This window comes from Phaethon lepturus, unplaced genomic scaffold, assembly GCF_000687285.1.
Source record: "Phaethon lepturus isolate BGI_N335 unplaced genomic scaffold, ASM68728v1 scaffold23241, whole genome shotgun sequence".
Lineage (NCBI taxonomy): Eukaryota > Metazoa > Chordata > Aves > Phaethontiformes > Phaethontidae > Phaethon > Phaethon lepturus.
In genome coordinates, this window is record NW_010518779.1 from 5,139 (window position 1) to 28,630 (window position 23,492).

The following is a 23,492-nucleotide window of genomic DNA, read 5'->3' on the forward strand; positions in this document are numbered from 1 at the left end:
AAAAAATCAAGTTATTCTCACTGTATGCTGCAGTGTTACAGCATTACGTGGTGGAAACCACAGTTCTCAATTTGTTTATCACAAAGGAAACCTACAGCATAAACCTGAACAGCCAGACATTTAAGTACATATTGTCTTCCCCCTACTTTCTTAATTCCCGCTGCAGCTCTTGGTTTGCACCAGCACCTCACAGCAAAACACACAGCTCACCTGCCGTGTCAGAGGGCTCTACTCTCTAAGTGAGCTGTGCCAACCACAACGGTTTTACTGTCTTGCTTAAGAACCTGAGCTCAGTTTGATTGTGCAGGATAAAGCCTGGCCAATGCAGCAGCTCTGGGAAGTGAACAGCAGCGTCATTCACACTTCAGTCGTGAGTTTTCACTTCAGCCAGCTAACGAACAGGAAGAACTGTATTGCCCTTACTCGCAAAAGTGAACATTTGAGTCGCATTGTTCCCCCCACCCTCTTAAAAGAGACCCTGCAAGAAACACACAGGTTAAGTTCCCAAACGCAGATATAGCAAGAGCATTGGTTGTAAATAGGCACCACCTACCTAGGCTTCTCACTGCTCAGCCTGACCATAAGAGTGTAAACAAAGTATTGGCGCGTAGCCTGAAGGGTCTTGAGAATAGGTACCCAGCCCTAGTAAGAAATGAGGAGACCAGGGTGACGAACCCCAAGAGAGCCCTGTACAGAGATAATTTTTCAGGGTGAGGGAGACACACCCATGTTAGTGTTTAATTTACTAGTGTTTACATTCATCCTAGCTGTAAACATGGCAGCATTTAAGATGCTGTCAAGCCAGGACAAATCTTAAAATGCCACAGTGATTAGATAACTCAGTGCCTCTTAAAAGCCCATAAGCTTTATGCATTTATGTAAATAGATGCAGATCAGCTAGACTGCCTCTTGTACAGCAATGCTGCTAACTAATTTGCAATCACATGAAGTGCTGAAGCTCTTTAGAAAAGTTTAAAAGATTTTACACATAGCTTTATGAATAGGTGGATGATCCTGTGGTACTGTAGCACATTAAATACCTCTATCCCTGTTAGCACTTACAACAGTTTTGAGACTAGAAAAGCACTCGAGGTGAGCCTAACTGCAGTTGTGGTTTAAACAACTAACCTTCTTAGTGTTCTTCCTCAAAATGCAGTACTACACACCTCTTCCTCCCTCCTCCCTCCCTACCAGCACTCTTAAAGAGACGACAGACACCTGACGTACTTCACTGGCAAAGAGGCTTCCCAGAAAATAAAAGAGGCAAATGGTACTATACACACCAAATACTGGAATCCCCCCTCCCCAGTTTTTCACAATGTTGGAAAACAGATTATTCCTAAACTTCCAACACCTGGCAAATATTGGCTCCCCACTGAATATAAATGATTGTGCATGGATTTATACTTTATTTAGTAGGGCCCACTCCCCTTCAAAAATAAGTCTGCAAAGAGGCAAGTTCTGGCAAGACAAGAAGAACTTCCTCTTGAGTCACAAGGGCAAAGCTATCTATGAAAGCAACTGTGTTTATAGCAAATTGAAAAACATTTCAAATTCATCAACATGAGAACATATGCTTGCTTTAGAAACACATCTGAAAGCCTAAACTCCCTTCAAAGTCTGTTTTACATTTTTTGAACTTTGAATAGCATCTATTTAAATAACTTGATGAAGTGTTCATTTCGTAACAGATTCTGCAGGCACTTCAAACAAAGCAGGCAGGCACTAACACACATGGAGAACTTGTTCAAGTAGGGAACAGTTTTAATCCATGGGCCTACTGCATGCAAAAGGTTCACTTCAGAAGTAAAAAATAACCAGTTACAATCCCTTAAAAAAAAGCACTATGCCACAAACAGCTTTTTTGAGAATGCTGCTCAAAAATAGGGCTGAGTGGAAGAGCAAGATGAGAACTCCCTCTCAGCTTCCAAGGGAGGAGCAGAAGTTTTACTCAGAAGCACAAGCTCCTGTCTAGCAATTTTTTAAATTTTTGTTTTTGTGTAGTACTGTCTGCCTGGCTTAAAACTTGTTACACCAGTGTCAACTTTCAGATAGCCGACAGACATCTATACAGCACAATTAAGCATTACACACTTCTGACAGGACTATAACTTGAGATAGACAGGAAAGGAATGGGGGGAAGGGAGGAAAAGGCACACAGCTTGGATTCTTATACCCTCTACTGCTTGCCTCTTGATGCTATTCTTACTCTTCAAGTCTATTCTCCAATCTGATCAAAGTCAGTTACACAAAAAAGTTGACTATAAGCTCCATGACGCTATTGGCGAAAAAAGTTTTAACTATAGATTCAGGGACAGCGCAACTCAGTGATTTATCTTATCAGTGCACAAGTCTCTGAAGACTATTTCACAGCATACAAGCAATGTTTCAGAGTTGATTAAGAAAACACCTTCTGGCTAGAATACTGCACGATTTAATGACCACTTGAGAGCTGGTGGCTGCCATTCCCATCCTGGAGAGAAGTGCCTTCAGCGTTAGCAAACTGTTTCTGAACACTGACTTTCTACTCAAGTATGAAAGAAAAGCAGGAAGGGGAGAAAGATCAAGCTGAGTTTGTTTTATATGCAGTTACTTACCAAACTGACTATAGGGGAATTCTGGCTGAGCAGTTGGAGGTTTGCTCATGTCCTGAGTTGCCTGAGATGGTGGTGGTGGTGGTGGAAAAGCTAGTGGTGTTGCCCCTGGAGTGGCAGGTGGAGGGGGTACTCCAGGTGGGGCAAACTGGTCAGGTGGAGGAGGTGGAGCACCGTAACCAAAACCTGAAACATGAGCAAAGAACAGTACATGTGAAGACATGGGTAAACACTTCCCTGACTTCTTGCTTGGCTTTAGAGTATAAGTATTTTTTTTAAAAAGTGTAAGCCTATTAAAACGAAAGTGCATGTTACCTACAGCTGGCCATACAGTAATTCACTCCTACACTCTGGCAATCACTAAAGGTGGCTAAAAGACCCCAACAACATTACCTTCTAACATGAAAAATCTCACTCCAAAGGAAGACTGTGGCCACATCAGCAGCCAGCAAAGAGAAAGTGGAAAAGTAGAACTAGGGACCAAACTCTGTGCACTCACATGCGCATGTGAGAGACATAGGAGGAAGCCATATTATTCAAGATCTTAGGAGGAAAAAAGGGATATCCCAAACAAATGGTTTATTCATATAACAAGCAACTCTAGATAACTGGGTGCTATTTTCCACCTTCCTTTTTAAACCAGGTTTGCGACTATACTTTTCAAAAGGTGGCCTGAGGGCGTAGGTGCCAAAATCCTATTTACATTTCCAATGCCAGTTGCAACCTTAATTCCTTAAGCTTCTCCAAAAATCCCAGCCTGCGTCTAGCCCAGGTCGCCATGCAGTAATCACTACCTTTTCGTTCATATGTTGTAACAGGGGTACACAATAAATCTAAATTTGTTTAGCAACACAGATTTACACTAGAGAACATAAACGATTACTGCATCCAAGAAAAAAATAACGCAAGTCACTGAAAAAAATACGTATATAGTTAATTATAACTCAGAATATACAACCTAGGCAAAACATCTAAGGACAGACGAAACACAGGGGAAAAAAAATCCAAGTTCAGAGAAAGATAAACAAAAGCTGAACACTGAATTTGGTGACGGACCCCTGTAGGTCACTTACTAAATGGTGGAGGGGTGCCATAGCCCTGTGGAAATCCTTGTGGAGGTGGGAATCCTCCAGGAGGTGTAGAGACTATGTATGAGGTAAATGGCGGCGGTGGTGGAGGAGCTCCTCTTCCTGGAGGAGGTGGTCCATATCCACCTAGAAAATTGAGAGAAGACAAGGACTAAAGCGGCTTAATAATGAAAAGTTGCTGCTTAAGTCAGCATCCTCTAGATTGGGTAAAGCTGTTTGATAGATTTCAGATGCAGTCTCAGCTTTCTATGAATTCTTACTTTGGGAAATACTTGTCCTCAAGTATCCCTACTGTAAATAATTGCTGTTTAGAATGTAATTCCTTGATAACAAATTAGCGTGGTTGCCAACAGCAGGATGTATGTCAGCTCCCATTACTGATTTGGTAAGAACATGCTATCTTCTCCTTCGTTCTTTCAGGACAAATTCAATCAAGCTTTTAAATGTAGGTTAAATACTACAGAAATCCACAAATCACTGTGAATTCTTAAAGAAACTGCACTCTTGCTCAGTGGGATTTTCTTTTAAAATTGGTCCCATGTAACGTACTTACCAATTGCCTGTCCAGCTGGCACCCACATCCCTAAAATAGAACAAAAAAAAAAAAACAAAAACCTTATACATGCACGGAAGCTGTATACTATGAAACGGGAATGATTTAAAGAAAGCTGATCTTGCTCTGGGCTCTGGAATAGACTGGGTACCCTTCCAGCGTCCCTTACAGATATATTTTTATGGTCCAAGAAATGGTTTTGGACTATTTCTGAATATGTACTTCTGAAAAGACTGAATCATTCAGCAAATAACGCATAGAAGAGACAGCAGTCCCCAAACTGAAATCAGATGGAGCGTTCAAGAGCTGCAAGCATACCAAGTGCAAGAAACTATACTAGTATAAAGAACAAAAACACTGAGAATCACAGCAGACTAAACATCCAAAGCATTTTTAATATATTATCAGATTTATCCCAGTTATTTTTGAAGTTTCTGAACCATAAAAACATCATCTTCTGCATTCGTTGCAGCACTAAGATTGAAAGATAAATGCATTTATGTTTTGTGTTAATCTTTCCAGTAGACCAGATATCATTTTCTCTACAAATAACCACAATGAAAATAATCTAGTTTCTCAATTTGCGCAGTTGCAGATTAGCACATCTGTGCAGAATGTCAAAGCCTCAGCTGCAGCTTTCAAGTTAATAAGCACCATGGGGAAACAAGCAATCCCTCCACTGAGGTATCATCTATTGTAGCAATAGATGAAGCAGTGACACTCCCTTTAGCCCCCCAGGTGACAATTTCCCATATATCAGAGCAAGCAAGTTCTCTTCTGTCAAACGCAACTCAATTATACCACCGTATTTCTCCGTAACTTATCAAAACTGTCTTTGGATGAACTCAGCAGATTTATCCTGTCTTCAAAATCTTGCGGGGGTTATAGCCATCAAGCCCAAAACACACGGCTGCTCCTTTCAGCCCTGAAGGGTTCAAGCTAAATCAAGAAAATTATATGCAGTTAAGTGCTCCCCTGCACCACTGCTAGCCCCATAGCTGCTTGTTATTTTTCCAGGCTACATTAAGCAATAAAATCCAAAGACAAGACCATCTGTTTTTCCTTTCATCCCTTTCAAATTTTACTTATAACTTTCTTTGAAATTGCCTCATCCTTGAAAACCCGTATTTCAACAAAATCTTTAATTAGGGTCTCACGCAGGCCACAATCCCACAGTGGGAGTCACAACTGGAGCCGCTGAGCTTTCTCAACACCTTCTCTGCATTACCGAAAACCACACCGGTTCTGTTTGGGGAGCGGCAGAACCAAACAGAACAGGTGAAGCACTGCCTGGGACACATGCTAGACTCTGCACAACCCACTGACTTCTGCCCTACGAAACACAGTTTTTTGCAAAAAAGAAGTGAAAGAACAAGCAGACTCAGCAGACTTGGGAAGGACTGATGTGTGGAATTTTAGTTCTGCTGCCAGTAATCCAGCAGAGCTATAGCACTGACAAACCTGGGAATACTGTCATTTGCCAGAAAAGCAAACTACCAGTAAGCTGTAAAGGCAAGACTCTCATGACGGTGACTCTGAGAGGACTAAAGCAGTACCTTGCGGGCCATATCCTTGTTGCCAGGTCGGAGGGGGCTGACCTGCCCAGCCATTGGCAGCACTTGGCATGATCCTGCTTCCCCACTGACTGGCACCGGGTGGCCCTGGCGTTTGGCTTTTGCTATCACGAGGTTCTGCGCGTTTCACCTCCACCTAAACAAACAGAGTCACCATTTAGGAGAGATGGTGCAGGTTAAGATACCCCCCTTCCCTTCACACACACCCTTAATTACACTTAAGACTACACTTAGCATCTTATGACTTATGTCTAAGTACTTAATTATTAAAACTTAAGGCCAGTAATTTAAAATGTTTCTCAGGTACAATATATAAGATGGTAAGACATTACAAGTCCTACTATTGAGGTATTTCAAGTAAGAGACATCCTACAAATCACTTATATTTCATCATAGTACAGTATTCATTTGCTTTAATCTTAAAACAGCAGTACCCTCTTACAACGGCTCTTCACTTTAAAAAAGCATGATCTTAAATTATGTATATACTAATTTAACATTTAAGGCAGGAGTTACAAAGATTACATTTTCAGCAAAAAAACAAACCACACACTTTTGAGTAAAGAGTACGCTCTGAAAAAGGGTACTAATGCTTTAACCGTTCGAACATGTTTGGGGTTCATTTGAAAGTTACAGTTTAAACCCACCCCATCTAACTACAATTTCAGCTCTGCTCATACCTGAGAAACACACACTTGTTTGTTTGGTTTTTTGTTTGTTTTTAAACTTAGATTTTATTTAAATGTCTAATGGAAGATAAAGACTTACCTTCCCCAGGCTAACGCTTAAAGAATCTCAATTAACTCAAACAATGTCAGAGGGAATGGATGTGATAAGAGAATCTTACATTACATCTAACAAAAAAGTAAACAAACATGCAAGTAATAAAAATGGACAGTTGAGTCAATAAGAAGCAATCTTCATACTGTGTTAAGTCAGTGACAAAAGCCCTCCTGTTTTTAAAATTAGTAAGCCACAGTGCTTAACTTATTTTATTCAAAGATAAAATGTCCTAGTGTTCCAAGCCATCGAATAAGTGCATTTGACCTACTTAAAATAAGCTGCACATTCAATATAAACCTCTCAAAAAAATCCAGTTTCTGATTTAATGAAACACTCTCAGCACTCATGCATGCTGAATTAAAGTCTTTTTTATTTTACGATTAATTTTAATGGGTGCCAGAGTACAAAGAAAATAAATCTCAATCATCAATGGGTCTGAGTAGTATGGAAAATAAAGTATTCAGAATTCTTCCTGCCATGTCTTAAAAACCATTCATGTCAGAGAACAAACAGGAAACAGGCACAAGGCAAGGACAAAGCCCCCCGCCCCCACCCCACCGCAGATGCCCCAAGGACATTAGACGTGACAGTAACCAAATCTCTGTCCGCTGAAGGCCCTTCCAGAGAGGAACCAAGGGAATTTTTCAAAGGACTCAAATTAATGAGTCTTAACACATTTGCCTGGAGGGAATTCAGTTATTGCTTACAAAAGCAGAGTCCTTCTTGCAATTTTAATTTTTTTTTCCCCTTTCAACAACATATGGATTCATTTCAGCAATACCTTTTTGATTACTAAAAAAGAAAGAGATGCCATTTTTAAAGTAGTCATTATTAGTCAATGAAGAGAGGGAAGTATCTAGAGCTCATTATCTATGTGGAAGAATTCCATTAATTTTTCAGTGCATATCTGAAAGCAGTGAACTGCCCAACTGAGGACTGAAAAAGCCCTGTGCAATATTCTTAGTGCCAAGGTTAAAATTCCGCACCTGCCTAAGCCCAGTTTACACTGAGAAATGAGGAATCTTCGTTGCCCCTAGCTGAAAAAACACTGCACATTTCTGCTTTTTATGTCATTGAAAGGAAAAAAAAAAAAAAAGGCAAAAATAGATTATTTTGTTTCAGTACTGAGATTGTTTGGGAAACAACAGAGAACTCTGAGATAGCATTGACGCATGCTGAAAACCGGCAGCAGAAGAGGTGATATTTCGAAGGCTCACGCAGGATTCTCCATGCTCTCCCAGAACCACTACAGCAGATGTACTATCCTTTGTTCCTATTTATATCTAGCATGCTGCTTTGTGATATGACCTCTCATTTAAGTGGTTCATGTAGGTTTAAGGCAATTCCAAGGAAATATCAGAGGATGTAGGTAGGATATAGATAATTCATACACATACCACTGGAAATTTACTGCTGTCAGTGCATCTGCTCACAAATGGGAGTGCTCAACTGCTCACAAGAGGAAAATACTAGTAATCAAGAACATACGCTCATGTTCTTGATTACACAAGCACATTTCTTCATTTGCTTCATTTCCACTATGAGGAAATCAGCCCACCCCTCAACCCCAAAACAAGTTCATAGGAATAAAAAACATTATACACTGCATAATTAACCAAAATCCCACCGATATGCAAGAATATATCTCCTGCTAGCTAAATAAATGCTTGTGAAATATCAGCACATAAAAAGACTTTAGAAGACAATGCAAAATTATACAAGGCAATAATTTAAGGAAAGTGACAGTGTTCTTGTGTTTCCTTGAAATTCATTCACTCTAAGGTTAGCAGTTTTTAAGCTTACTTTAAAAACTGTGGATATACTGTAAAGCTGCAAGGACTTTAAATTTACCAGAATTTCCTGTGGTTAATTTTTCTTTAAGAAGTTATTATTTTCCCTGTCTAAAACTTGGGTGTCCTGCAACAATTTACTTTGCGTTTAGTTTTTTCCACAGGTACAAGCATGTTCCTTGCCGAGTAACATCAAAGCAAGCCTAAAAAATTCCTCCCTATCAAACACCCATTTGCTGACAACACAGTATGAAGATGAAACAACCAGAGGTCACTTAACTGCATTGTGGTTAAATACTATATAGAATACGTGGGTTTGTATCAAAGTTTCACAGTAAGTGACCCAATTTTTTAAAAAACCAATCCTTCATGATGTTTTTTTCTTTTTCCTTTTTAAGTTTAAGATTATATAAAGTAATTGTCTCACACCACCTCAAAATTTGAATATCAAATACACATCTGAAGGAGTGGTATCTTAAACCAAGCCTTGAACAACTCAGATTTCATTGGGATTCTGATTTTCAAACAGCTGGAAACAACTAACTTCTATCCTTGCACCTAAGCCGTGCTCAAAGCAAAAGAAGAAATCATCAACTCAGCGTAAGGAAAGCTATGCTCAGCCAGAGCAACCCCCCAGGTCTGTCAGCACAAGGCCTTACCCAAAACAAAAGAGCCCACAGCCTAAATTCTCAGGCTTTCAGGATCTAAGTCTCTTCTATGGGCTAAGCCACGAGGCTCACTGCCTTTCTCACCTGTTTAAGCAAACTCAGACTTTCCCCACCTTCATGGATAAAGCCTCGAATTTGGACTTACACGCTCTCCCGCCCAACGGAATCAATTATCAAGTTTTATTCACCAGTGAAATTGCTAGTTGCCCAAGACTTGGTTCTTTCTTAAGGTAAAATAAAACTACAACTACACACTTTTTTGCCCATGATGTCGTGAAAATGCATGTTGACAGCCTGGTCCACTGATTGTTCGTCCTCGAAAGTAATAAATCCAAAACCTAGCCAACGACGAAGAGTGAATCAAGGTAGCAGGGTGTTGTGACACAAAACAGGATGATGAACAGTATTAGGGGCGGACCAAGGGTTCAAGCAGGGGTTTCAGATAACCGAGACTTGTGTTAAATTTTCAAAAAAAGTCAATCTGAGAAAATTGCAATAGATACTCCCTGTAATTAGGCAATTAATGCCTCATCTTGGTTTCACACATGCAACATACAAACTGAGCTTGTTAACTATCTTTTAATTTGTTTTTACTCCTAACCCACCTACTAGGAAATGGAAAAAAGTGCTAATATAGTCATATAACTGTGCCACATGATTAAAAGCAAAGTATTTGTGGTACAGCAGATTAAAGTCAAGCAACTTTGCTGCTTCTATCTTTGATTCAGACTAGGCTCCCAAGGAAAACTTATTATACCCCTGTTCCCCAAAGCTGCAAAGCAACTTCCTCCCACCCCTTATCCCGTCTTCCAATTAGGGAATATTTTCCATGGAAAATAGGAAAATTGTCTTTGAAATGTAGCTGTTAAAGCATGAAAAATTTTACCACTCCATGGATGAATGAGAAGCTTCAGAAACTAACAACCTAGATCAGAGGTTCTCAAGTTTTCCACACCTTAGAAAAAGCACATAACAGACACTACTCCTTCCAAACACAGCAACCCCTGGCAGCTGAAGAAGTATTGCTCATACGGAGCATGGTGATACTTGCCATCACATCCCTCAATCTATTTTATTTCTTGTATTTCCGGCTGCTTTTCTCTTGAAAAAATCGATGCAACACTTTTCAGTCCCTCTTTTTGCCCAAGACATTGCTAACTGCTTCAGATCCCCAAGGGTGGCTCATTCCCTTTTATCTGACTATAGCCCTCGATGGTGGCAGCTCAGCTGAATCCATCAGCTTTTCAGAAGGCTGCGGGGGAGTGTCTGATGCCTGTAGGAGACACTGGAAATGAGGCAAAGCCCCAGCCTAAACCACTTTTCGAGGTCACACTTTGAGAACCACTGCACTTAGGTTGTAGCTGCCGATACTGCCGAGAGAGTGGCAAAATAGTGGTTAATTTCACAGAACACAGAGGCTGGTTCATGCCATCAACCACTCACTGCTGGTGTAACAACCAAATCCCAGGAAAGGTAAGAACACATGCAGTACATAAATTGTGCCATTCTTTAGATTAGCTAAGGGTAGAGCAATAAAAATTAGAAAGAAAAACGAGGTGCGGCATCAAAAGCATATGGAACATGGATGCATTTCTGCTTTTCTGAAACCCAAGATTTCCCCCTTGGTTTGCATTTTGCTTTGCAGCTAGTGCTGACAGCAGCCATATATTGCTCTAAAGCGTTAAACAGAAATACAGTATCTATAACAGTTAGTGTCTCTCTAAGCTTATCCAACTGGGTTGGGTAAGCCCAAAGAGGCCTATTGTAGAGAAAGTTTATATATAAAAAAAAATACACAAAGATACAGGCCAAAATAGATTCCAGCAGGTCAAATTCTGCTGTCAGCAACAAGAGCAAAAGACATCACTAAAATAAACTTAAAATAAAAAGGAAAAAACTTAGCATTTCCCACACACAAGAGACTGGCAGTATAAACGAAGTTTTGTTGACCTGTGATGAAAGCAGCCTCAAAATTGAGAGCAGCATTTCATCACAATATATTTGTCTGAGGTTAACTAGAAAAGTAAGTATTAGAGCCAAAAGAAAAGTATTGGTATTTAAATCACACATTTAGTATTACAGCCTTTATCTAAAAAGGCATGGGAAAGAAAAATGATGGATACCATCTACATACAAAGGTTGGTTGTTAATAATTTGATTCCAGGAAGACTGAGGAGGGGAACAGACTGTGTTATGGGGATGGGGTTTGGAGGGGGAAAAGGAAGAGACTAAGAGGTCACTGGGGAAGCCAGTAAAGAAAAAAGAAAAAAAAAGGATTTAAAAGGGTCAAACACCACAAGATAAGGAACAGTGAAGAAATCAGAGTACAATACACAGCAAAATTCCAACAACATGAAATTTTAAATACAGTAAGAGTGATGAAGTCTATCATCTAGTAGCTTTATTTTTTGAAGAACAGGACTTTCTTGAAGACTAGAGAAACTAATTGCATTTAGCAGGAATCCAAGTGGACTACCAAATAAAGCAATGACACCAGTTTGCAGCCAAGGGGAAGAAGAGAACAAACACAGCAAGGACCTGTAAATTACTTCACAGTTGTCGGTTTAGCCAAGAATAGAAAGCATGAGAAGCAGAGACTGCAACAAAGCCACTGTTTCTTTTAAGATGTAACGAGGCTGGCTGTGCCTATACTTGGGACCCTGAAAAGAATTTTGATGAAAGCACTGCTTGCAGGAGAGCTAAAAGAAGTAGGCAGGGACTGCGAGTAAGGAAAGACGACTTGGATACTTGAAGACACACAGCCGGCTCCTCAAGGGTATCACTGTAGCTCCGACACTAAAAGAATCTGGCTCCCAGTGTTCTTGTGAGAAGCTGAAGGTAGATGAATGCTACAGGGATTAGTAACGGGTCTCCTACCAGCAAACTAGTAAAATGACATGCAGTAAAGGGTCTGTTCAAAATGCAAGGATGGTGAAGTTAATGGAAGAAAGTAAAATTCCAAATGCTACCAGTAGAAGATGGCAGCGAATTGGCCTTTTACATTTTATAAATATGTAGTCATTTAGGTATCATGTTAAAAGGACAAGTGTATAGACTGAGTAGCACTCTATGCAACAGAATACAGATCAGAAAGAGAAGGCAAGAGAAAATGTGTTCTGGGATGCATGACCAGGAGTACTGAATACAAACTATGAGGAATTTTTCCTAGCACGCCCCCCAGGGACTGAAAAGGCCATTTTTGGAGATGACAGTTAGTTACCACACTACATAAAAGAATGTAACAGAACAAAAATTAAAGCCTGAGCAACAGGGTCCAAGAACACGGTTTAAGTCGTCAGATGAATTAAGGGAGAAAGTATTCTGCAGTACATCCACACACTGGGTACATACTGACTGGTTTTCAAACCTGCACACATCTGTCACTTCTGCTTTAAGCTACCACCTAGCAAGTGGACCCAAAGCCCTCTATTTTTTTTAATTTTTTTGTGGTTTTTTAGTATAGCTTTAAGCAGAGAAGCCATTAACTGAGACCAGGATTAATCCAGACCAGGCATGATGGTTTAGTACCTTTTGCTCAGAGGCTGCAAGGTTGGGATTAAATATTACAAAGATATAGATGATACAATAATTACTGAAATATTGCAGAACTTGGGCCACAAGTTATATTCAGATGCCTGTATCTTTGTCTCCACTTCTGCCTCTATTTAAAATCAGATGCGCTAGAGCATTTAAACAGATGAATTTATGTTCTGCTTAAATAAAAGGTTGAAAAAAGATTAAGATCACTAAAGCAAGAAAACAAAAAACAAATATATTGAAACTTCGTTTACACTCCAATAAAAGACAAAGCCCGTCCCTCCTCTGACTGTGGAACTGGCCTGTACCTCTGTGATAAATTATCACCTAGAGAGAAGAAATCTAAAGAGATATCGTTAATCACAGTCAAACAATTCACAGAGAGAAAAGAAAAAAAAAAAAACTTACTTAACATTACCATACTTTACTATGAAACACTTAAATATGTCACTAAGGATGTATGTCTAAATTAAAAATAAAACTAAGACTTAACAGCTTAATAAATATGAAGTGAAGAATATATTTCTTAATAATGAGCCAGAAGAGAAATGAAAGTTCAGATGGCAAACTATTCTCTAGCATGTAGAACATGCTACAAGGTGGTCAGTGCAACTAAGCTTCACATATATAAAATATTGCCTCTTAATTGTCAAACAGATGACAGATGCAATGGAAGGTGGATGACATGAAACTTGCTTCATATTTTGACCAAAGGTTACCAAGTTGATTAGACAGTCTAGTGAAACTTCCAGGTTTGTTTGGGTTTTTTTCCTTAAAAAAGCAGTCTGGCATACAGGGATTATACATCCCAATCAAAAAATATATATATTTCAGAATTATTTTGTGTAGTTTAAGAAGTGTTTTTCTTTAATTTTAAGTGAAGCCATTTAACCAAAACAAAAAGCATATAATGGATGGATTCTGTTCTAATTTCATGTTCAGAAGTACTCTGAACTGGAGTATCCCCCCCATGCAATTACAGACATCAACATACCTTTCATGTGGAACAGGAGGAAAGTCTGCTCTTCCCCACCCCCCCCAATAGTACCGTAAGCCACAGGAGCGGCTCAGAGAATCAAATTTAATTCAACTAAAAAACTAGCAAAAAAACCATAAATGAACATGAAACATCTGACTTTAAATGCACAGATACCAACTAAAGCTGTAGATGAAGAGTCTAGACTTGAAGCGGTATTTGCCCAGTGAATTATTCTTTTTCCTGAGGCAACATAGGAAAAAAAAAGTCTACCTTTTCTGATGGTGTGAAATAGTTTGCCATCTGACTATAGGAGAGTATGAAGAAATTTCAAGGACAAACTAGATCAGCCTTTACCTCGGGGCCTCTGTTTCTCTGCGTCATAGATCATTACAACTTCAGTGACCTGGAAGAGAGAAGGGAAATTCTACTAACTGTGCTACCAGGGGAGTGTTATAAACAGTTACTACAGGCTGGTTTCCCGCACTCTATCCACAAAGCACAATTAAATGCTCGATGTCACCATCAATACCAGGCTGTCCTAGCACACTGCAAACAAATTGGGAATATTGCTCTTTATGAGAGTTTAAGAAAAGCCTCAGTTCATCTGTTCTGAAAAGCCGCCACGTTGTGGCTTTTTAAGGTCTCATCACACTTAAGATTTTAATCTGGCATTAAGGTCACTAGACTGTTTATGCCCAAACCCCAAAGGCTTCTGGTTTTCAACATACTATTCATCAGCGTAGCTTCTTAAAAGATTACTTTTGCCATTTTTAAACATTTTCACTCCCAACATGGAAAGCAGCTTTAACTCCAAGCACATTTAAGAATTTGCACAGCTTCTCTGAATTACTTACTTGAATATCAGCGTGGCACTGAGTACTTGTTATACATTGACGCTTTAAATAGCATTACAAAAAAAACCCCTACGTTACAGATGACCAGTATCAGTGTGATTTTAACTTAAAAAAAAAAATCTGCAAAAAATTGGAAAATGCAAGCTGTTCAAGGGCTTCAAGACTTTTTCTAGAACAAGCATCACTGTGAGCTACAATTTAAACAAAAACAGAGTTGCAGCATTTATGTCAAAGGCAATATTAAACCAGCTGAAAGGAACTGCCTTTAAATTTCTCAGATGCAGAAAACTGGTCACAAAATGTGTGTGATCTCATTGAGTCACATCTTCACCTTCATGTTGATCTTAGGATATTTTTTACTAGAATCCCCTGAGTTGGCTTAAAATCTGATGCAAATTCACCTTTTACTTACAGCTAGAAAACACACTTTTCAAGTTATTACACCATATACACTCACTTGCATATATCCTACTGGATGCTAACAGCTGAAATTCATCCCCAGTTGGGGATTATGCCATGTGACAGTGCCAGATTTTTCCCCCACTAGTCCATTTGGATCCCCTTCTTCACACTGGTCTTATTTGCCAAGCAATTACCACTGAGAATCAGACACTAAGAATCAGTGTCTGCTTTTGTCTCTCCACTCTGTGGCCACAAAACTTATATAAGAACCTCTACTTCTCCAAAGACAACTCATTAAGAATGCTACATTGACTCCCCAATTTCTATACTATCATTACAGTTCTACTACTTACTTTTAAAGGCACTTACACTTAATGGCTGTTGCCTTCTATATTTGGTGGAACATAACCCTGTATCTCCCAAGACATCCAGAGGTCAGAATTGGAAAGCCAAAAGTCTGTGAGGAAGAGCCTTTAGAAATTACGCTCCACAGCTGTGGAACATGCTCCCCTGTTTTTATTTACAAGTCTACTGCAGCCTTTCAAACTAAAGAAACAGTTGTTAGCCATTGCCTTTTATATATTTAAAAAGTTATCTTAATCAAATTGTAAATACAGTACTGTTAAACTTAGCCACTCGTGATCTTAGAGAAAGGTAGTTTAAAAAAACCCAAAAGAACACACTAAATGCCACTCAGACTTCGTGTCCACTGGCATAGTCTTGAATTTAACTCAGGCAATCCTTAAGTTTCTCAAACTGGTTCACAGCTGAGTTTAGTAGTTTAGTTCAGCAGTTTACCTTCTTAAAGGAGCAATGATAATTGGGATAAATGGGGAATTAAAATTAACTCGGAAAAAAATATCGGAAAATATAGTCATTTCAGTCCAAGGTTATAAACTGAATTTAAAAAAAGGTGCATAACATGAGTAGTAGCTTGTCTCTAGAATCGAAGTTCTAGGGACAACAGAACTTAGTTGATTCCAGATGATGATTTAAAAGCAACTGTTTACTGTTACTAAAATAATGGCAGGACACTGCAAAATTTAACCTATCTGTACACATAGTCAAAGATGAGGGTCTTAGACATAAGCTCACTGAAGTACTCACTGCTCCTCCCGCAAAAAAATTAAACAAAAATTTCTTAAAATCAACGAGCTGCAAGTTATCAATTGCTAAGAGAAATAATTATTCTTAAGCCAACTCAACTCAGGAGTTTTTGCAAGAAGGGAACAGAATAATGCATCAGGTAGACTTAAACAAGAGGAGACAGAAGCAGCGAAGTATGTTACATATCAGAGCAATAGATTTTGACAAACAGCAAGATACATTTCAAGATTATGAACATTTACTACAGTTTATCACAAAACACTTCAATATGTCCCTACAGCAGTTTGTCTAAATTAACCCAAAACTTGACAGCTTGACGAAATCTGAGAAAAGGCAGTAGGGAGGGAAAGCATCTTGCAACCAACTGATAACTGCCATCATGCTGAATGACTCACCACTCCGAATTTCTTGAAGTATTCCCTGAGCTCTGTTTCGCCACAGTTATGAGGAATCCCACCAACAAAAATTTTATTTGATTTATTGTTATCGCTCCTGGATCCTTTCTGCTAAATCAAGGAGGAAAAAAATTCAGTCAGAAGGACAATAAAGCTGGCTACTTCTATCATTTTACACTTAAACATGAACAATGGTCTCTTGCAGGTTGAGGGGGAGCCATCTCCAGGTTTGAAGTCTCCTGGTCATTAAAGTGAAGCAACTGCATGTTCAGAGCTCAGAAGATTATTGTCTGCAGTTATAACCCAGTCTCCGCTCTTCAGAAGATCAGAGAACTAGGGACTATGTTCTGCGGCCATTTACTCAGTTTCTAATGAAATCAGATTAACCTGCAGGGTGTGAAGTTCACTGGAAAAAGAGCATCAGTCCTGTGAGTGCACTACCACACACTTGTTTCAAGGTTTGAAGAACCCAACTAAAAGCACTGCTAAGAGCTTAAGAAAATACCACACCCACAAACTGAGTTTGACGCAAATACAAAATGTTTGTTAACACTGTGTTGTACTTGGAGTCTTACCATGAACATCTAAGTAGAAGAGACATTATTCAGAAATAAAATTTACACTCAAGGCCTGCATACTGACTCCTGATTTTAAAACATGGATATAATCCAAGTGAATTCAATTAAACTGCTAGAAGGTAAGCCTAAACTTGGAAAACAGGTAGGATACACCAAGTATCTTTCCTTACCCATCCTTCCTTCGGTCGTGTCCTTTCTGGTTGCATCCCCCTAGGTGTACATGGCTTTGGATCAATCTGGAAGAAGTTCCAGTTTGGTCAGATCTCAGCGCGTGGAATGTTGTTCAAAAGTTACATTTATGGCAGCTGAACACAGCACTGCTGAAATCCAGCTCCTTAGATCAAAGCTATTGTCAATACATCACTTCTACAATGTGACACAAATCATTTGAGTTAAAACTGTCTTACAATAAATAATTAAAACCAACAACCAGGTAACCTTTACACTATCCAGTCTGCAAATAAGAAGCCAGAGTTTAAAACTGATCTTTGAAGCAGTATGAAGCAGAAAAAAACCCCAAAACAATAAAGCAACTTACATTTCGGCCATCTAACGTATGAGGTCTACTGGCCAGTACTGTTCCCACACAGTTGGGATCTTTAAATTTGACAAATCCAAATCCTCGAGACTGATTTGTTGTTTTGTCTTTCATTATTACACAGTCTACGACTTCTCCATATTGGGAGAAGTAGCTACGAAGAGTTTCTGTTAAAAAAAAAAAGCATATATTAAGCAGAACCAGATATTAACATTACAAGGCCGTGTTTGCATTTATGAGACAAAAGATAAGCAAACAGCTAAACAAGTTCAAACTCAGCTTTTGAAAATGATCGAATTTTACTTCCTCTAAACAAACAGTATATAGTGCTTTATTTCCACCGATACAAAAGAAAAGTAGTATTACAGTAAAGCAGTGAGAAAAAATTGTCATCTTCTGAACTGACAAAAACTTCAATACCAAACACTAATAGAAAATATAAAACCAAAAGTGATTAACGTATATTTGAACTCTCTCTACAGAAAATTTTATTCATAAACAGAAGAAAGCAGTAGAATCTCATCCAATTTCTCCCACCACAGTTTTGTCTGTTAAAAGGCTAATGTATCTGTACATTGTTTTGCTGTTCACAAAGGCCTGGCTCAACGACTGTAGAATACATAGCTTACCTTGTGTTGTACTCCAGTCCAAGCCACCCACAAACAGTTTTCTGCAAATGAAGCATACAGCAGTTGTAGGGTGCCACACGACAGATGCTTCATCTTATCTAACACAGAAGTCAGCTATTCTGAAGAGGTCTGGCAGTACTGAGGCCTCCAAAATACACTACAAAGCCTGGGCTTCACTAGAATTCACTATTCTTTATGACAACTACCTTCTGTTTCATAAAGATTCACATAAAACTGAAGCATCTGTTTTGTGTACCACAAGCATGAACAGAGACAGGAACACATTTTATTCTTTTATGCAAAGAGAAGACAAAGATATCAGAAAAGCCAAAGTTCCTCTAAACTTCTTATTTCCAGGTATTTGAGAAGGCAGTGTTGCTTTGAAAAATCATTACAATAGCCAGAAGGTAAAAAACCACAACACAGAACATTACTCTAAAGTACATTTACCTGCTCTTTTGGAGCAGAAAGGAGCGCCAGCACGGAACACTTCATAGTTCAGAAAAATATATATAAAGCATCACTGAAACTTGAAAAGCAATCCAAGAACACCATCATAAAGTCATTCTACCTGGTTAACCCCCATCCCCCAATTAAAATGGGATATTTGCATTCCTGTCAAGGACTGGATCATTGGCTCTAAGTTACTCACAGAACTTCTCTTAGCAACAGAAGAAAACAGCTGCAGGGTCCATGCAGTTCCAATTTAAGGATGAAAACATCCAAAACTTGTGGTAAAGCAAACTGACAGAAAACCAGACATCCTAGTTTAAATACCCAAGTCCGTTCCAGGAACTGCTTTAATCCCAGGTTAAGGATCAGGAGGTGTGCAGAGTCTTGCATTAGGCCTCCAAAAACAAGTTCAAAGAACAGCTGGGCTCTACTACATCCATTTACTACCTAACACTGAATGTTACCGGAAAGATCACTGACAACTGAAACAGGTTAAAAAAATTATTCTACAAAAATACACTAGCAACACAGCTGCTGCAGCCCTTTGTAAGAGGTACTGTAGCAAAACCAGCACCAGACTCTGAAGTTTACACACTTGATGGTACCGTCTCCTACATTTAGAGGTGTTGCCACATGAAAAATAATGTCAGCGGTTGAAGTTACTTAACACCAACTTCCAAATGTAAGCAATATTAAGTGCATCTGCCCTAGGACGATGTGGCCAACTTCTACATGCCAGAAGGTCAAAGCCCAACAGGAATTGCAGCTAAAAAAGACTCCACAGGAAGGAATGCTGAACTAGATGCAATAGTTGGATTCAGGCATCACCTGAAATATCTATACTTGTTCTCTAGCTGCATAATTGGGTAGAAGAGAAAGCACTGAGTTGTTTCCATCCTCAGATGAAAAAAGCTCAAGTCAGCCCTCAGGCTTCCTCGCCCCTGTGTTCTCAATGTACTGTCCTGGTAAAGAAATGTCCTTAAACTGCTGATTAAAACAAAATGAAAAACCTTCACCCACTCCTTTTACGTGCTACTTCCTCACTCACCTAGAAAGACCAGTCAGAATCACTTTTGTCTGCCATCATCTTCTAGTTAAATGAAAGCAAAAGTAGAACTACCAAGTTCAAGTCTAAGACAGTAGGCAAACTTGTGAGACGAGTACTAAATAACAGAGTAGCACTAATTCAGCTATTAGTTGTGAAACCATTTTACAATCTAGCTTAGAGATACCTCCAAATAGATGAGAAAGTCATGGCTAAAACCCAAACTAAACTCTGTGCTTAAAACTTCAGTCAAATGTGAACCAACTCATCTTTGAAAAGAGCATCCAAATCTGTACCGTTTCCTGTCGGAACATGCCAAAATACTTGGGTGAGTGCACTAAGAGGAGCAGCAAGATGCCAGACTGCCTGCTTTGCAACTCTTTATCAACTTTAGGGTGTGACGAAACTTCCATGCGAAGTAATTTACTCCACAATTAAAGGTTAGTTCAAAGCCACCTCAACACTTCGCTCTTTTCAGTAAGAAGCACCAACCCCAAAGCTCTTCTGTTAATAGTTTTACGGGTCTGCACAGACAAGTGCTGGGATAGTTTATCTTTGGAGGATGCCCTCTATTTCTCTTATCACTCCTCAAAGACAGGAACCATAATCTGCTTTGTCTTCTACCCACCCTCGGATCTATCCGAGTAGAGCTGCATCTGAGCTGAGGCTGGAAATTAGTGCAGCTTCACTTACATGGGAAAAGTTGAAGTTCTCCTAACAACAACAAAAATTTAAACTTCCTCTCACCTGCTTTTTTCCAGGAGCAGCTGACCGCAGTAAGAACACAACCACCCACCCCAGTAAAGAGAGCTGCTGGTGCACAGGGCGCATCAGTGAAGTGAAAGCCTTGCAACTAGAAGGTCCAGCGGAGCAGGGCAGCTCGCGGACAAAACTAGCGGTCCCTTTTCGCTTTGATTCATTTCTCTGTGATACAGCATCATATCATGACCCTTATGCCACAGCCAAGTGACTAAACCAATGCCTTAAGAGTGCAGGTATAATACACAGGAAAATAAGGGGTAACTAAATTCAGTGTTACACGGTACCTACAAGTCTTGTTCCAACGAGGCAAATTTTATTTCTAAGTCACTAGCTGAGAGGTGACATAAGTCTTGTCTTTCAAAAAAAGACCAACTATTAAGCACAGATCAAAGCACCTTCTTAAGCAGAACAGAAAATAACTGCACTGGTAATATGCAACGAAAGCACAATCTTCACAGTGTTGCAGAAGGCAGTGGCTGCATCTGCTCCTGCATTATCATAATGCATCCGATAATAGCACAAGCAGGACGTTTCATCCATTACCAACCCTCTCTGAAAGAAGGCCTGTTTTCTACTTGCACGTTTCAGGATGACGAAGTTCTTCTCAAGGATAGGAGAACTCCCCCCCCCACCTCCCTCTACTGGCGAAGAGCTCGCTGGTGGCACCAGTTCAAAGAGCTTATTCAACACCAGCCAGTTCTCAGCAACAGGTCATTTTCTGGTAACAGCCAAACTTCACCCAACAGTCGTCACCACACGCAGACTTGCTGGTAGCTTCAACTGGCCCTTTACTACATTTCCTCTCCACATACAGGGCACACACACAAACCTCTGTGCTCTTCATTATTTTCAGGGAAAGTAAGTTCTATAAGGAAATCACTTTATTTCCTAAGAGCAAAGAAAAAAATAACTGATCTAATGCTGTATTCAGATTAAAGTTTTGATGCAACCCATGATTGCATGTTAGCTACATTTTGGAATTTTTTTTTTTTTTACTGCATGTTAGCTACATTTTGGAATTTATTTTTTTTTAAACTAAATTTGATAGCTTGATATATAAGATCAATCTAAAAACACCAGCTGCATTCTGACAGAACATCAAGCTGTGTGCAGGGAAGCAGGACTCCCCGCAGTTAGCGGTCATTGAAACCTTCCAATTCCATTATTAATTATTTGTAGTCACCCTACATACATTTAAACAAACAAAAAAGCCGGGTTACCTAAGGTCAACTAACAGCAGCTGTATGTAAATACATGTCTTCTATTTATATGCACACTATAGAATGCCAAAAGCCGCGACTACCCTGCCTTTGACTCCTCCATGGGTTGGTTTGAACACACTGAGCAAGACTTAACTAATCCCTACCTAACACAAAGATCTGGACACCCTATTGTACAAGACAGCTGCCAGAAGCAAGGCAGTTGTATGACATAACGCTAGGCGAATGTTCATTTCCCTGCGTTCAGCTCGCATCACCAGCCAGTTCGTAAGGTCTTACGCACGCTGCCTCCGGGCCTCCTATAAAATTTTTTGGTGACACAGTTTACGGGCTGGTAGTTTTTAAGATTATGCTATCAGTTTGAGCCTGCGACATCACTGTCCTCATGCCTAGCTATATGCATGTACCCCTCAAAAATATACCCCTCTGTAGAGCTACATATAGACTGCAACATTAGAAGGCTGCTGTAGCCCATCCACATGGGAATGTACTGCAGTTCCGCAGCATGAGCCTGAGGAGAACACCAAACGCCAGCCTGTTTCTTTGGGCATGTCTGTCCTTCCGCCATCAACGGTACGACAACAGTGTGCACTGCACACTGCTAAGTGAAAGACACCACAGACACAGCACACTTGAAGCAGCAGCGTTCCTCACAGTGCTGTTTCTGGAGCGGGAAGCGGAATAGCAACTCTTCAGAGGTTACAGTACGTATCATAGGTTTTAACCAAGTTTCATGAATCCACATGTTCCGCTCCAACTATCTCCTGACAAAATTTTGCTTGCTAATTTATTCTTTTCTGCCATAAATGTATCTGTCACTGAAGCAGATAACCTCAAAATTAGTAAGAAAGCATGCACAGGTATTTTTGAAGTGCTGAAACTCGACAAAAGCACAAACTCTTTGCCTACATAAAATAATCTGACAGTTTGATTAACATCTATCATTTCTCTTAGCGCAGTACCAATCAACTACATGCTGTAGGACAGAAGGATCAAGATCAGCACTTTTCTTTCATCCAAAACAGTCCCAGGTACTAATTACAACAAATAATGCTCACAAGGGCCCTACCTACTCACATCAACATGATATGGCCTACAGCCTGCATAAGTATTTTTCTTAGCTTAAAAATCTCTACTTAGAAAAGCAGTTAAAATTTGTAACTTCCTATTAAGACTTGCATCTCACAACAGCTTTCAAAATAGAACTTCCTTCACACAACTATAGGCAGCTGACTAAAACTGCAGTTTATTCTACGCTTTCACCTTTCTGTTTGAGCATTTTTGGGGGAGGAAAAAAAAGAAAATTAACATCTCTGGTTAAAATTCAATCCTTCCAAATCTGATTACAACTCAGAAGGATCAAAATCTAAGCAGTCTGCAAGTGGAAACAAGTTCTGTAACAACCGGGCCTGTTCGGGATGAAAGTTGACAGTATTTCACTGAGTAACTTACAGCCTGCATTCACCTACAGTTCCAGAACAGCGGCATGCAGAAGTCGGCTCATCACATAAGGCACTAGACAGTAATTAAGGCCCAGGATCAAATAAAAATTATTTCAGAGCAAACCCCTCACATTTAAACATGCCTCACACAACATGTGTCGTTTGTAGCAACATGTTATAGTCAAAACAGTTGTCCTGCCTCTTGTATTCTTAAGACTGTACAAATTAAGAACACGCACAGTAAATAAGCAGCTTACTACGCACTGGAGACAGCGCGAGGACGGAAGACTGGTACATGTGCACCATAGTTTCAAAGAAGGTGACCAGATACAATGCGCATATTCTGTACCAAGATTTGCATCTTTTATTTTTGATATTTTCAGGTCTAACGTGCCAAGTCTACAGTGTCGTAATTTAAACGTCGCCAGGCTTTAGAACACAGCAGCAGAGTAGAGTAATACTAAATACACCTTAGAAGAACTCGACCCGCAGCAGTCTGAA

General features: G+C 39.6%; 1 protein-coding gene across 1 annotated transcript in view; it reads right to left on the reverse strand.

Moving 5' to 3' along the window:
• Positions 1-18,110, reverse strand: part of DAZAP1 (DAZ associated protein 1) — a gene marked incomplete at its 5' end in the record, with an annotated part of 20,861 nt that extends 2,751 nt beyond the window's left edge. Inside the window, 10 exons of the mRNA XM_010296842.1 lie at positions 2,598-2,780; positions 3,668-3,808; positions 4,236-4,265; positions 5,792-5,945; positions 9,306-9,388; positions 13,921-13,969; positions 16,325-16,435; positions 17,073-17,138; positions 17,441-17,607; positions 18,070-18,110. Coding sequence (XP_010295144.1) covers positions 2,598-2,780; positions 3,668-3,808; positions 4,236-4,265; positions 5,792-5,945; positions 9,306-9,388; positions 13,921-13,969; positions 16,325-16,435; positions 17,073-17,138; positions 17,441-17,607; positions 18,070-18,110 — 1,025 coding nt within the window. The remainder of the gene's footprint in view (positions 1-2,597; positions 2,781-3,667; positions 3,809-4,235; positions 4,266-5,791; positions 5,946-9,305; positions 9,389-13,920; positions 13,970-16,324; positions 16,436-17,072; positions 17,139-17,440; positions 17,608-18,069) is intronic.
• Between the last annotated feature and the right edge of the window lie 5,382 nt (positions 18,111-23,492).